The sequence below is a fragment of the Eretmochelys imbricata genome, chromosome 1, assembly GCF_965152235.1.
Source record: "Eretmochelys imbricata isolate rEreImb1 chromosome 1, rEreImb1.hap1, whole genome shotgun sequence".
Lineage (NCBI taxonomy): Eukaryota > Metazoa > Chordata > Testudines > Cheloniidae > Eretmochelys > Eretmochelys imbricata.
The window spans coordinates 7164719-7179069 of NC_135572.1; the positions used below are offsets into that span (position 1 = coordinate 7164719).

Below are 14351 nucleotides of genomic sequence, written 5' to 3' on the forward strand. Positions count from 1 at the left end.
CTTAGGGGGTCTTTCATGCAGGTCCCCACATCTCTACCCTAGAGTTCTGAGTGGGGAAGGAACCCTGACACCATAGTTTTCAGAACTCCCAACAGGGGCAATTTAACAATTTTACTCCAGGTGGAGTTAGGAATAAATCAATAGGAACTCAGCAGTTCAGTCAGATCAAGGATTAAATGCAAGTAGGTGTGCTCTTGTCTAACACTTCAGTTGACTAGATTTAAGCACACAAACATAAGCAATGTCAAGGTTCTTCCCCCACTCTGAACTCTAGGGTACAGATGTGGGGACCTGCATGAAAAACCTCCTAAGCTTATCTTTACCAGCTTAGGTCAAAACTTCCCCAAGGTACAAAATATTCCACCCGTTGTCCTTGGATCGGCCGCTACCACCACCAAACTAATACTGGTTACTGGGGAAGAGCTGTTTGGACGCGTCTTTCCCCCCAAAATACTTCCCAAAACCTTGCACCCCACTTCCTGGACAAGGTTTGGTAAAAAGCCTCACCAATTTGCCTAGGTGACTACAGACCCAGACCCCTGGATTTTAAGAACAATGAACAATCCTCCCAACACTTGCACCCCCCCTTTCCTGGGAAATGTTGGATAAAAAGCCTCACCAATTTGCATAGGTGACCACAGACCCAAACCCTTGGATCTGAGAACAATGAAAAAGCATTCAGTTTTCTTACAAGAAGACTTTTAATAAAAATAGAAGTAAATAGAAATAAAGAAATCCCCCCTGTAAAATCAGGATGGTGGATACCTTACAGGGTAATTAGATTCAAAACATAGAGAACCCCTCTAGGCAAAACCTTAAGTTACAAAAAAGATACATAAACAGAAATAGTTATTCTATTCAGCACAGTTCTTTTCTCAGCCATTTAAAGAAATCATAATCTAGCACATACCTAGCTAGATTACTTACTAAAAGTTCTAAGACTCCATTCCTGGTCTATCCCCGGCCAAGACAGAATATAGACAGACACACAGACCCTTTGTTTCTCTCCCTCCTCCCAGCTTTTGAAAGTATCTTGTCTCCTCATTGGTCATCTTGGTCAGGTGCCAGCGAGGTTACCTTTAGCTTCTTAACCCTTTACAGGTGAGAGGAGCTTTCCCCTTGCCAGGAGGGATTTCAAAGGGGTTTACCCTTCCCTTTATATTTATGACAGCCATATGTTTAGAACATCCCAAATATTTACCAATATTCTGAGACAGTATTGCGTAATCTATGATGGGGCAGTGCTGGCCAAACACCTCCCGGCCAAGGAGTAAACATGTCAGGAAAAATATCTCCCTCAGGATAGCTCCAGAGGACTGCTCCAAAGTACACTATAGTAGCTGATCTTTTATAACTAACTTCTGCAAATGCATATGTCACAATGACCTCTACTGGAGCATCACTTTTCTAACTTTCAATAAACCTTTAATATCAGAGGCATCTAGATTCAAGGTTTTCTAGCCACCAAGGTTTTCAGTCTCATTTGTTTAATTTCCTGTCCCCTCCTCCCATTCTGATTAGCAGAAACTGCTAGCTAGATATGACCTTGCTTCTGAAAACCTGTCTCAAAATTGATCCTTAGCTATGTAGTGTTCTATTTCATTAATTCATGGTGGCTGAATGCATGTAATGTGGTTGCAATTGGCTTGATCATGTTCTGGGGTATACACACCCCTCAAATCCAAGGCTACATTCCACTCCTTAAAGTCCACATATCTTTAATATTAAGGCCTTTATCTGTATATAACAAGATTAGTGAGTTACTTCTGAAGGTCCTTCATTAGGCTTAAGGCTCTCAGCTAAGACCAAGCAAGAATCTTCTTGCTGCCACTCTACCGTTTCATCCCTGACCTTGCCTCGTTGAAGACCAGGCATCATATACTAATTTTGAGGAGTACCCATAATCTGTAAAACTGCTGGCTTTTCAACCAATCAATCTTCCTTTGAATCCAGTATATCAGTACTAGGAGCACAACAGCCAACACCACGTGAAACATTAGAATCACTATAATTTAATGTCAGGCCAAATTAAATCCCCAGTGATGTGAGGGACCATCTCAACAATGTCTCCCACCAATTTTGTTCTGAATCTCTGATCCTGCTGGAAGAGGAGCTGATGACACTAGAGGTCTTCAGCCAAAAGGAAAAGGAGTCATTGGAGATGTTGCACATGCAGCAGGCTGTATCTGTTCAGATAGGGAGGCAACCGTATTTATGAAGCATGTTTGCACATTCCCGTGGGGTCCACTTGGCCATCAGGGAAGCTCAGCTGCTTGGCTTAGTGTGCACCAGGTTTAACCCCCGTCACAGCCAATGGCAAACTGCAGAAGGCCAAATCACAGGGGACATGTGGTGATGCTGCCCAACTGGACTGCAGCCCAAGCCCTGCTGCAGGCTTTATTCCTGGAATCAGGTCTTGTTGTCACTGTTTGTATCATTCTGATTAGTCACATGGCTACCTTGGAGGCAGGTAAGTGGCAACGATGATTCTGTCACAAATGTGATCTCACTGTAATAAAATAATATAATAACAATAATAATAATGATATAGGACCAGTTTTTTTTTTCCCCAGCAGCCTCCTGTCCTGCATTATAAACCCAGGGTGCAGGCCAGGGTAGGGAGATTCTACCAAGCGCCCTACATGGAAATTTCCCTCGGATTGTTCCAGGAGGGGTGGTCCATTCCCTTCTCCCTGAGGCATAACACAGGGCCCCAGGATCCAGGAGGTCTCCAAAGGTATACACAGATCTCAGTGATCCACCTTGAGCGAGGCCCACACACTCACAATCTCTGTGCCTCCACAAATGCTCCTGAAAGCTCCCCAGCTCCCTGGTAGCATAGGTTCATCAGAGATGATCTACCAGGTTCTGTCACAATAGCCACCACTCACTGAATCTGCTTAAGGGGCATTGCACAGGGTTGAGGTGGTGCACAGAGAGTTGATGGGCACAATACCCAGACATAGACTGGTCGAAAGGTTTCATACCCAGAGTGCAGCCATAGACTCTGTCAGTGCAACCTTCATCTATGTTACGAGGGAGAGTCAAATGAAAAGCCTCCAGTTTTTGTTGGGGATCCAGGCAGCTGCAGCTGGACAGCTCATGCACCTGAGCTTTCAGAGAAAAAATATCCATTTTCTATGACAACTCACCCCTAAAAAGTGAATTAAAAGGAAACATTTCAGGTTGGGTCAAAATTCTGTTTTCCAGCCCATCTCTAGCTCAGCCCAGGAGCCTCTGTCCTCATGCTGCAGGATCACATCCATCAGTGGAACAATTTAAGGAAATAAGAACAGCCATATTGGGTCAGACCCCCCGTCCCGGTCCATCTAACCCAGTGTCCTGTCTTCTGAGAGTGGCCTGAGCAGATACTGAAGAGGGAACTAACAGAACAAAGCAATTATTGAGTGATCAGCCCCTGTGGTCTGGTCCAAGCTTCTAGCACTCAGAGCCTTTGGGACACCCCAGATCATGGGGCTTCTCTTTCTAACTCTTATAGTGAGAAAAAAAGAATATACAAATGGTCATACTGGGTCTGGCTAATGGTCCATTTAGGCCAGTATCTTCCAGGAGTGTCTTCCAAGAGTGGCCAATGCTAGGTAACCCAGAGGGAACGAACAAAACAGGTAATAATCACCTGTCAGCCATTCCCAGATTATGGCAAACAGAGGCTAGGTACACCATCCCTGCCCACCCTGGCTCATAGCCATTGATAAACCTATCTTTCATGAATTTATCTAGTTCTTTTTTTAACCCTGTTAGAGTTTTGGCCTTTACAACATCCCTTGGCAAGGAGTTCCACAGGTTTACACCCCCCCCAATGTATTTATAATGAAATCCAATCCCCACTCAGCCTGCATTGTGTTAGGCTAAATGAGCCTAGTTCTTTCATTCTCCTCCTAAGCCAGACTGTCCATTGCCCTAACAATCTGAGGAGCCCTTCTCCATAGCTGTTCCAATCTGAATTCATCATTCTTGAATGAGTGATGAGAATTTAACAGTTTTTCAGTAAACGTCTCACCAGTACCTGATATAAGGATATTAAAAATTCCCTGTCTCACTGACACATTCTAGGATCTCATCTGCCTTGTTGACAGCCGCATCAGATCGGTGGCTCACAGTCATCCTGGGACTGACTAATATAACCAGGTATTTCTCCTCCTCAGTTGTTTCCAACTTACCCTTGGCTGTATAAACAGGGGTGTAGTGAGTAGAAGTAGGGAAGACTGAAAGGTGGCTTGATGATAGTGTACAAGCACTTTCAGAGGGATGAAATACCAAATACTAATGGGCTCCTTAATCCAGCAGGGTAATTTATAACAAGAAACAATGGCTGGAGACTGAAGACAGACAAATTAAATTTGGAAATGAGGCACACATTTTTAGCAGTGAGGATGACTAACCAGTCAAGCAAACCACTAAGGGAAGTGCTGGATTCTCCTGCTATCTCCAGACCAAGACTTGGTGACCTCCTGGAAGATATGCTTTAGAGGAACACATGTCATGAATTAATAGAGCACACGTCATTGAGCTCAATACAGGGATAAATTGGTGAAATTCTGCAGGTTGTGCTATATGGGACTTCAGAATAGATCAGTTGTTCTCTAATTTATTTGATCATACTCCCTCCCTTCTTTGTGTCTATAAGATTTTATGCCCCCATTCCCCCAGCCACACAAATACATATACTGATTTACGGGGTGACATGGCTTCTTCTGACCTTAAATTCTCTGACTCTATGAATCATTGTTTTCAAGGTTCCTTCCCCACTCTGAACTCTTGGGTACACATGTGGGGACCTCCATGAAAGACCCCCTAAGCTTATTCTTACCAGCTTAGGTTAAAAACTTCCCCAAGGTACAAACTTTGCCTTGTCCTTGAACTTTATGCTGCTGCCACCAAGCATGTTAAACAAAGAACAGGGAAAGAGCCCACTTGGAGACGTCTTCCCACAAAATATCCCCCCAAGCCCTATACCCCCTTTCCTGGGGAAGGCTTGATAATAATATCCTCACCAATTGGTACAGGTGAACACAGACCCAAACCCTTGGATCTTAAGAACAATGAAAAATCAATCAGGTTCTTAACAGAAGAATTTTATTTAAAGAAAAGATAAAAGAATCACCTCTGTAAAATCAGGATGGTAAATACTTTACAGGGTAATCAGGCCTTGAATCATAGAATCATAGAATATCAGGGTTGGAAGGGACCCCTGAAGGTCATCTAGTCCAACCCCCTGCTCGAAGCAGGACCAATTCCCAGTTAAATCATCCCAGCCAGGGCTTTGTCAAGCCTGACCTTAAAAACTTCCAAGGAAGGAGATTCCACCACCTCCCTAGGCAACGCATTCCAGTGTTTCACCACCCTCCTAGTGAAAAAGTTTTTCCTAATATCCAATCTAAACCTCCCCCACTGCAACTTGAGACCATTACTCCTCGTTCTGTCATCTGCTACCATTGAGAACAGTCTAGAGCCATCCTCTTTGGAACCCCCTTTCAGGTAGTTGAAAGCAGCTATCAAATCCCCCCTCATTCTTCTCTTCTGCAGGCTAAACAATCCCAGCTCCCTCAGCCTCTCCTCATAAGTCATGTGTTCTAGACCCCTAATCATTTTTGTTGCCCTTCGCTGGACTCTCTCCAATTTATCCACATCCTTCTTGTAGTGTGGGGCCCAAAACTGGACACAGTACTCCAGATGAGGCCTCACCAATGTCGAATAGAGGGGGACAATCACGTCCCTCGATCTGCTCGCTATGCCCCTACTTATACATCCCAAAATGCCATTGGCCTTCTTGGCAACAAGGGCACACTGCTGACTCAGTGTGGGATGCATCAGGCGAGGTATTTCCAGTAGAGATAAGGAGGTGTTAGTACCATTGTACAAGGCACTGGTGAGACCTCATCTGGAATACTGTGTGCAGTTCTGATTTCCCATGTTTAAGAAGGATGAATTCAAACTGGAACAGGTACAGAGAAGGGCAACTAGGATGATCTGAGGAATGGAAAACCTGTCTTATGAAAGGAGACTGAAGGAGCTTGGCTTATGTAGCCTAACCAAAAGAAGGTTGAGGGAAGATATGATTGCTCTCTATAAATATATCAGATGGATAAATACTGGAGAGGGAGGGGAATTATTTAAGATCAGTACCAATGTGGACACAAGAAAAAATGGATAAAAACTGGCCATCGGGAAAAAATGGATAAAAACTGGCCATTTGAAATTAGATGAAGGTTTCTAACCATCAGAGGAGTGAAGTTCTGGAATAGCCTTCCAAGGGAAGCAGTGGGGCAAAAGACCTATCTGGCTTCAAGATTAAACTCGATAAGTTTATGGAGGAGAAGGTAAGATGGGATAACAATGATTTTGGCAATTAATTGATCTTTAACTATTCATGGTAAATAGGCCCAATGTCCTGTGATGGGATGTTAGATGGGGTGGGATCTGAGTTACTACAGAGAATTCTTTCCTGGGTCTCTGGCTGGTGAATCTTGCCCACATGCTCAGAGTTCAGCTGTTCGCCATATTTGGGGTTGGGAAGGAATTTTCCTCCAGGGCAGATTGGCAGAGGCCCTGGGGGTTTTTCACCTTCCTCTGTAGCATGGGGCATGGGTCACTTGCTGGAGGATTCTCTGCTCCTTGAAGTCTTTAAACCATAATCTGAGGACTTCAATAGCTCAGACATAGGTGAGAGGTTTATTGCAGGAGTGGGTGGGTGAGATTCTGTGGCCTGTATTGTGCAGGAGGTCAGACTAGATGATCATAATGGTCCCTTCTGACCTTAGTATAGTCTATGAGTCTATGATTCAAAACACAGAGAATCCCTTTAAGGAAAACCTTAACTTACAAAAAGACACAAAAACAAGAATTTACATTTCCTCCAACACAGCTTATTTTACAAATCATTAAACAAACAAACAAACAAAAAAACCTAATGCATTTTCTAGCTAGATTACTTACTGACTTTACAGGAGTTGTAAGGCTTGCATTCCTGATCTGTTCCTGGCAAAAGCATCACACAGATAGCCCAACCCCTTTGTCCCCCACCCCCTCCAGATTTGAAAGAATCTTGTCCCCTCATTGGCCATTTTGGGTCCCTACCGGGCCCGCCATAAATATTCAGAACCCCGTTGTGGCCCTCAGGCAAAAAAGTTTGCCCACCCCTGCACTAAGGTCTTTGCAATGACTTACTCTCAGCCTGGAACACTTAAAACAAGAGCCCCCTTTGTGGAGTTTCATTTATTCGGTCTTCTGTAAAGCACAGACTCTCCTACCTTCCGGCCCCATCTCCCTCCTTTACTCATGAGCCCCCGCCCTAGCGACCTCCTTGCACGGGGCTGCATTGGTTTAGGCTTGCTGTATTCCCTGCTTCTCCTTTTCCCCTGAGGCCCTGCCCTCTGCCTAATCTTTTCCCCTAAGCCCCGCCCCCTGCTCTTCCTCTTCCCCTGAAGACCCACCCCTCTGATCAGACCTGAGCTTGATTTTGGTAAGAGCTGCCCAGGGAGCCACTGTGCAGAGCCCTGGACTCACCAGTTTCCCTGGTTTGAACATCCTGGGGGGTGAGGAGACAGGATGGGGGCTTCTTTCAGGCAGCTTTTATTATGGCCTACCTCTGGCTTGTAGCCTGGACAGGGGATGGAGCCTTGGGTAATGAGGAGGAGCAGGGGATGGGATCTCAAGGAGGACAACAAGAGGCAGGTCATAGAGGGGATGAGGCTCTTGCACATGTCCCACTTTTGCCTTTTGAGAGGTGGTCACCCTACGATGAATGTGCTGGATGGGGATAGGAGCTAGCTGCGTCTTTGTTGGGGAATTGAGACCCACTTCCACCCCTTTGCATTGCTGGGGCAGCACAAACTGAGGGGAGGAGGAGGGAATCTGGGCCTGAGTATCTTGCCAGGTCTCCTGTGTCAGGCCCTCACTCACACAGCTAGCTCTGCCCTGCCTTGGTGGGGAGTGGGCTCAGCAGGTGTGTGGTGTGCAGAGCCATCAACGGGTGAGCTGGGGGCACTGGTTGAATGGCTTCTCCTGGGGCTCTGATATTAATCATGTCTCTGACACGACTCAGTCACACGCATCTGGCTGAGGGCGTGGGGGAAGTATGGGTGTCCATGCCCCTTGAATAACCCCTGTCCATCGCTGGTGCAGCACCCATGGGTCATGCAGCAACCAGAGCTCTCAGGAAGGGCCAGGACTGCAACTGCAAGACAGCCCTGCACCTTTTTGCAGGGCCCTTGTTTTTTAACTAGAGACAGAACAGCTACAGACTGGGGGTAATAGGAAACAACATCCAAGTCCCTTCTCTTTATTGACTGTATCAAGAAGAATAGTGAGATTGGAGCAGCCACCGATATGGATCTTTATTAGCCAACATCTCTCCTGTCCCCTGGCTCTCCACGAACTCATTCAATTTTTAAATGCTACTGCCTGCCTTGGTTTCCTTCCACCAGTGCATTGCCTTCCCTCAACAGTGTTTGGGGACAGCCCATCACCCATTGCTCCAGGTCTTAGACACCACCTGAACCACTCTCTACTGAGTGGAGATCAGTAGCTCATGTCCTCTCAGATGTAAGTGTCCAGGATGGAATTGGTGGCCCGTATATTTCATTCTCATATCAGCAGCACAGGATCCAGATAAAGAACTGACTCTTTATTTGACGAATACCCTGATTATCCTCGCACAAAGGTGTTTGCCTTTCACACTGTACACAATTGGGTTCATCAGGGGTGGGACAAGCAGGTAGACATAGCCCAGGAGAATCTGAAGCAAGTGAGAAGAGCTGTTCCCAAATCTGTGTATCACAGACAAGCCAATTTCTGGTGTGAAGAAGAGCAGGACAGTGCAGAGGTGGGATATGCAGGTGTTCAGGGCCCTGAGGCTCTCCATGGGGGACGCGACGCTCAGCACTGTTTTGATAATCATCACATAAGAGAGAAAGATGAGGAACAAATCCAACCCAACTGTTAAGAGCTTAACAGACAATCCATAGATGCTGTTGACTGTGATGTCTGAACAAGCCATCTTCATGACCTCCTGGTGCAGGCAGTAGGAATGGGAGAGGATATTGGCTCGACAATATCGGAACCGTTTAAGGAGAAAGGGGACTGGGAATACTAGGACCACCCCTCTTAGCACAAACACCAGTCCCAGTTTGGCTATCCTTGGTGCAGTTAAGATGGAAGCATATCTCAGTGGGTTACAGATTGCAACAAAACGGTCAAAGGCCATCAGCAACAGCATGGAGGATTCAGTTAATGAAAGTGAGTGGATGAAGAAGACCTGGGCAAAACAGGAATCCAGGCTAATCTCCCTAGAGTTAAACAAGTATATGCCCAGTATCATTGGCATGGTGGATAACGATAAACCAAGGTCTGTGACAGCCAACATGGAAAGGAAAATGTACATGGGCTCATGGAGGCTTGGATCTGTTTTTATAATGAACAGAATGACTGAATTTCCTAATATCAAAATAACATACATGAAACAGAAGGGGATAGAGATCCAGAGATAGATGTCTTCCTGCCCAGGTATCCCTGTGAGAAGGAAGACTGCAGAGTTGAATTTGGTGTCATTGAGAGCTGACATAATGTACTGGGCTAGTCCGAGGCGTTTTGAGCTTTCTTTCCTGAAAAGAAAAAGAACAGGAGACTAGATAATATTTAACTAGACATATTTCTGATCTCAGGGGAAGGCTAGAGAATCCCATGAGCTGAAGGAAGATTAGCAAAAATATTGTCTTGGTTCTTCATCACTGATAGGAAGATAGGCATTGCCAGATTGGATCAGACCTGTAGTCCGTATAGCTCAATATCCAGTGGTCAGTTCCAGATGCTGTAGAGGACAATCCAAGAAGCTCTGCATTAGGCAACTATGAGATAAACTGCTCTCAGGGAATGTTTCCCCCCTCACTAGTTAGAGACATATTTTTGGTATAAATAAAGAAGGTTTAAAGCCCTTACAGATTCTTTTAAAAACCCCCATTATTGTAATTTAATTTTCTGCTTAGCCATATGAACATCCCATTCCTCTTTGAATCTCTCTGAGTTCTTGGCCCCATTGATATCTTGTGGCTGGGAGTTCCACAGCCTACTTGAGCACTATGTGATTTTACAGTTGTGACTTTACCACACACACAGTTTCTTGCCCTCCATGTCTGAGTGTGCCCCATTGTATCATGACATGTGTGTAAACACATGGTGATAATGGTCATTGTATTTATCTGTGCTGCATAGAAGCTATTATGGTAAACCCAGGACAAACAGCTACAAAAGGGGAGTAATAATTAGTCCCAGGGGATTAAAAGGCACCTCCCTATCCACCCCATTTACCTCAACTACTTCTTTACGAATATTATTGCCCACTGTGGAGAGAGAACCACTGGGCAATAAGGTTCAGCTGGAAAACAGGTTGCTAGGGAACCAATTAGGTTCAGCTGACTCCAACTACTTGGGACCTTTTTAAACCCTCCCCTGGGTGGTTGGAGGGGCAGAGTGAGGGAGTGAGAGGAGCAGGGAAGCTGCCAGTAGGCTGTTTGCAGCAAGACACCAGACCTTCCCAGTAGGGAGGCTGCACGCACTCCCCAGAAGGGAAGGAAAACAAGCACAAGGGACTGACTGAGGAGATGAGTAGCAGGACCCTGTGCCACCTATAAGGATTTGCCTTGCCCCAAACCTGAGTCTCCAAGGCTAAAAGGGACTGAGCCTACTGAGGCGAACAAGGTATTTTGCCACACTTGGTGTCAGAAGTGGGATGTGGTGAATGAATAAGGCTCTGTGGCAAGCCATCTCAGGGCAGGGTAAATCACACACACACACACACACACACACACACACACACACACACACACGGAGGATGTAGTGAAGGCATTGGTACAGGCCACTGTGGCCCAACAAGAGGCTACCAGGGTGCAGATGGCTGCCCAGCAAGAGTCAGCACAGGCCCCAGGGGATCCGGCCGCTGTGGGTAAGCAACTATTTACAGAAGATGACTACATATGACAATATAGAGGCCTATCTCCTCGCCTTCGAGAGGATGGCACTGTGGGAGGCCTGGCCCCAAGACCAGTGGGCAGGTATCCTGGCTCCATTTCTGTGTGGGGAGCCCCAGAAGGCCTATTTTGACATGACCACAGAGACAGATATGGATTACCCCAGCTGAAGGCAGACATTCTGGCAAGGTCAGGTGTGAAATCAGCCATACGGGCCCAGCACTTCCATGAGTGGAAATACCAGGACAGCAAACTGCCGAGGTCCCAGCTATTTGATTTAAACCACCTCACCTTGAAGTGGCTCTGCCCCGAGACCCATGGGCCAGAGAAGATAGTGGAAATCCTTGTGTTGGACAGGTACATGAGGGGGTTGCCGCTGGACATACGGGGGTGAGTCTGGCAAAACAATCCCTCCTTCTATAATGAACTAGTTGCCCTCGTAGAGAGACACCTAGCAGCCGAAGACCTTTTGCAGACCACCAGGGAAGGAAGGCACCAGAATCAGAGGCAAGTCTCTGCACAGAGGTCCCAGTTTGCCCTAGCACCAGGGAGGAAGGAGGCTGAAGAGCAGCCAGAGGTCCCAGAGAGACTTGAGGACTGGGGGGAGAAATGCTCAGGGGATAAAGCCCAGTTCCCCGAAAAACCAGGGACTGCCCCGAGCAGGGTACTGATGTTATGCATGTGACAAATTGGGGCATATTGCTGCCCAATGCCTAAATCTAGAAGAGCCCATGCAGTGCGAACTGGGAGATATAGGGGGACCATGTGATCTAATAAGTCTAGTAGGGGATGTAGTGGTCCCTCATAGATACACTAGACCCGTTAAGATGAATGGTATAGAGACCACTGCGTTAGTAGACTTGGGAAGTGCAATCACTCTGGTCTCGGGAAAGCTGGTCAGGCAGGACCAACTATCCCGGGCCAAACACTCAGGAATATCCTGTGTGCATGGGGATGTCGGTTACTACCCGACCATCCCTGTAAAAATAGAAGTTCTCGGAAACCCCACTAAGGTGACGGTGGGAGTAGTTCCGAAACTCCCCAACCCAGTCCTTATTGGACAGGACTTCCCGGGATTTGATAGCCTACTCCCTGGGGAGTAGGTGGAAGAAAATAATCAACCCAGGACCCAGGGGGTGGCCCAGATAAATAACACCCCCCCGGCCTTCCACGAATTTGGCCAGGATTTGTTCTCCCCGCTGGGAAAGCCCCAGAAGCCTCGGAGGGAACGGAGGGCGGATAAAAGGAGGGGAATGAGGATCTTGACCCAGTAACAGAAATCTACACTTGTAGGGGAAAGATGTGTCTCAACGGACAGTGGGGCGGGGCAGGAGATCAATGACCCAATATCCAGACCTTGTTCCCTGGGGGTTTTCCCCGAGGGGGAGACAGAGGTAGATCCCCCTGAGTTTGGACAAATGGGGACCTCACTCAGGAATTTTGGTCAGGATCAGGCCAATGATCCAATATACAGCAATATTCGTAAAGAAGTAGTTGAGGTAAATGGGGTCCCCGTGGAGGGGAGAGTCAAGGGCCCAGGGCCATATTATGTGATTAAGGATGATCTGCTATACAGAGTAGTCCAGGTCCAAGAGCAAGTAGTAGAACAACTCTTGGTCCCACAGAACCATCAGAGGGGCATGATGGATCTGGCCCACAGCCATCTGTTGGGGCCATCTAGGGGTAGATAAGACCCTTGATCGGATTTTTCAGAGGTTTTTTTTGGTCCAGCATTTATGCGGCTGTCCAGCGATATTGTACCTCCTGTCCAGAATGTCAGTTACATGGTCCTCAACCACACCTAAGGGCCCCTTTGGTATCTATACCAATTATTGAAATCCCATTTGAGCGAATAGCTATGGATCTAGTAGAGCCACTGGAGAAGTCAGCCTGGGGTCATCAGTACATTCTGGTAGTACTAGATTATGCCTCCCGATATCCCAAGGGTGTACCCCTACAGAACACCGTGTCCAAGGCCATAGCCAAAGAATTAGTCTGGATTTTTTCCAGAGTAGGGATACCTAAAGAGATCCTGATGGATGAAGGGACCCCCTTTGTGTCTAAGTTAATGAAGGACCTATGTACAATGCTCCATATACGGACCCTCAGGATGTCATTCTATCATCCCCAGACTGATGGTCTTGTTGAACGCTTCAATAGAACATTGAAGAACATGCTACGGAAAGTGGTTAGTCACGACGGGAAAGACTGGGACACCCTGCTGCCTTACTTGCTGTTTGCTGTATGGGAGGTTCCCCAAGCTTCCACTGGATTCTCCCCATTCAAACTGGTATATGATCGCCACCCGAGGGGCATATTGGACATGGCCAAAAAGGGCTGGGAAGAACATCCGAACACCGGGATAAACATCATTGAACATGTATTGTAAGTGAAAGACAGGATAGCCCAAGTCGCCCCCCCTTGTATGCGAACACCTGGAGAAGGCCCAAGGGGCCCAACGGGCATACTACAATCACCAAGCAATGACCCAGAAGTTCCAGGTGGGAGACCGGGTAATGGTGCTCATACCCATGGCAGAGAGCAAGCTCCAGGCCAGGTGGCAGGGGCCACATGAGATAATAGAAGCCATAGGAGAAGTCGACTATAAGGTCCGACAGCCAGAAGCTGGAGCAGATCTACCATATAAACCTGCTGAAAAAACGGCAGGATAGAGAAGCACATGTGGTTGCACTCGGGGCATATCCCTTAAAAGCAACCAGCCAGACCAAGTGGGAATATCCCCGGAGTTGACTCCGGAGCAACCATCTGAAGTGATCAGCCTGATTAAATGCAATCAGGATGTGTTCTCAGAAAAGCCAGGCAGGACTACTGAGGTTCACCATCACATCCTCACAGGGCCGGGAGTGAAAGTGAACGTCAAGCCATACCGGATCCCGGAGGCCAAAAGAGAGGAGATCAGGACAGAGGACAGGAAAATGCTGGCCTTAGGAGTCATTGAAGAATCTCCTAGCCAATGGTCAAGCCCAGTGATTTTAGTGCCTAAGCCGGATGGCAGCATGAGGTTCTGCAACGACTTCCGAAAGCTGACAGAGGTGTCCCAGTTTGATGCTGTCAAGGTTCCTTCCCACTCTGAACTCTCTGGTACAGATGTGGGGACCTGCATGAAAACCTCCTAAGCGTACTTTTACCAGCTTAGGTTAAAACTTCCCCAAGGTACAAATTAATTTTACCCTATGCCCTTAGATTTCCAATGCCACCACCAAATTTTAACTGGGTTTACTGGGAAACGTAGTTTGGACACATCTTTCCCCAAAAAATCCACCCAACTCTTGCACCCCACTTCCTGGGGAAGGTTTGGTAAAAATCCTCACCAATTTGCATAGGTGACCACAGACCCAAACCCTT

General features: G+C 46.9%; 1 protein-coding gene across 1 annotated transcript; it reads right to left on the reverse strand.

Annotated features, from left to right (window-relative positions):
- Positions 1–8647: 8647 nt before the first annotated feature.
- On the reverse strand, positions 8648–9583 carry LOC144279187 (olfactory receptor 51G2-like). The gene has a single exon (XM_077840671.1). It carries the CDS (start codon positions 9581–9583, stop codon positions 8648–8650), a length of 936 nt encoding a protein of 311 aa, XP_077696797.1.
- Between the last annotated feature and the right edge of the window lie 4768 nt (positions 9584–14351).

Coding starts and splice junctions, on each gene's coding strand:
- LOC144279187 (XM_077840671.1), bottom strand. CDS start 9,583: ATGTCAGCTCTCAATGACACCAAATTCAACTCTGCAGTCTTCCTTCTC.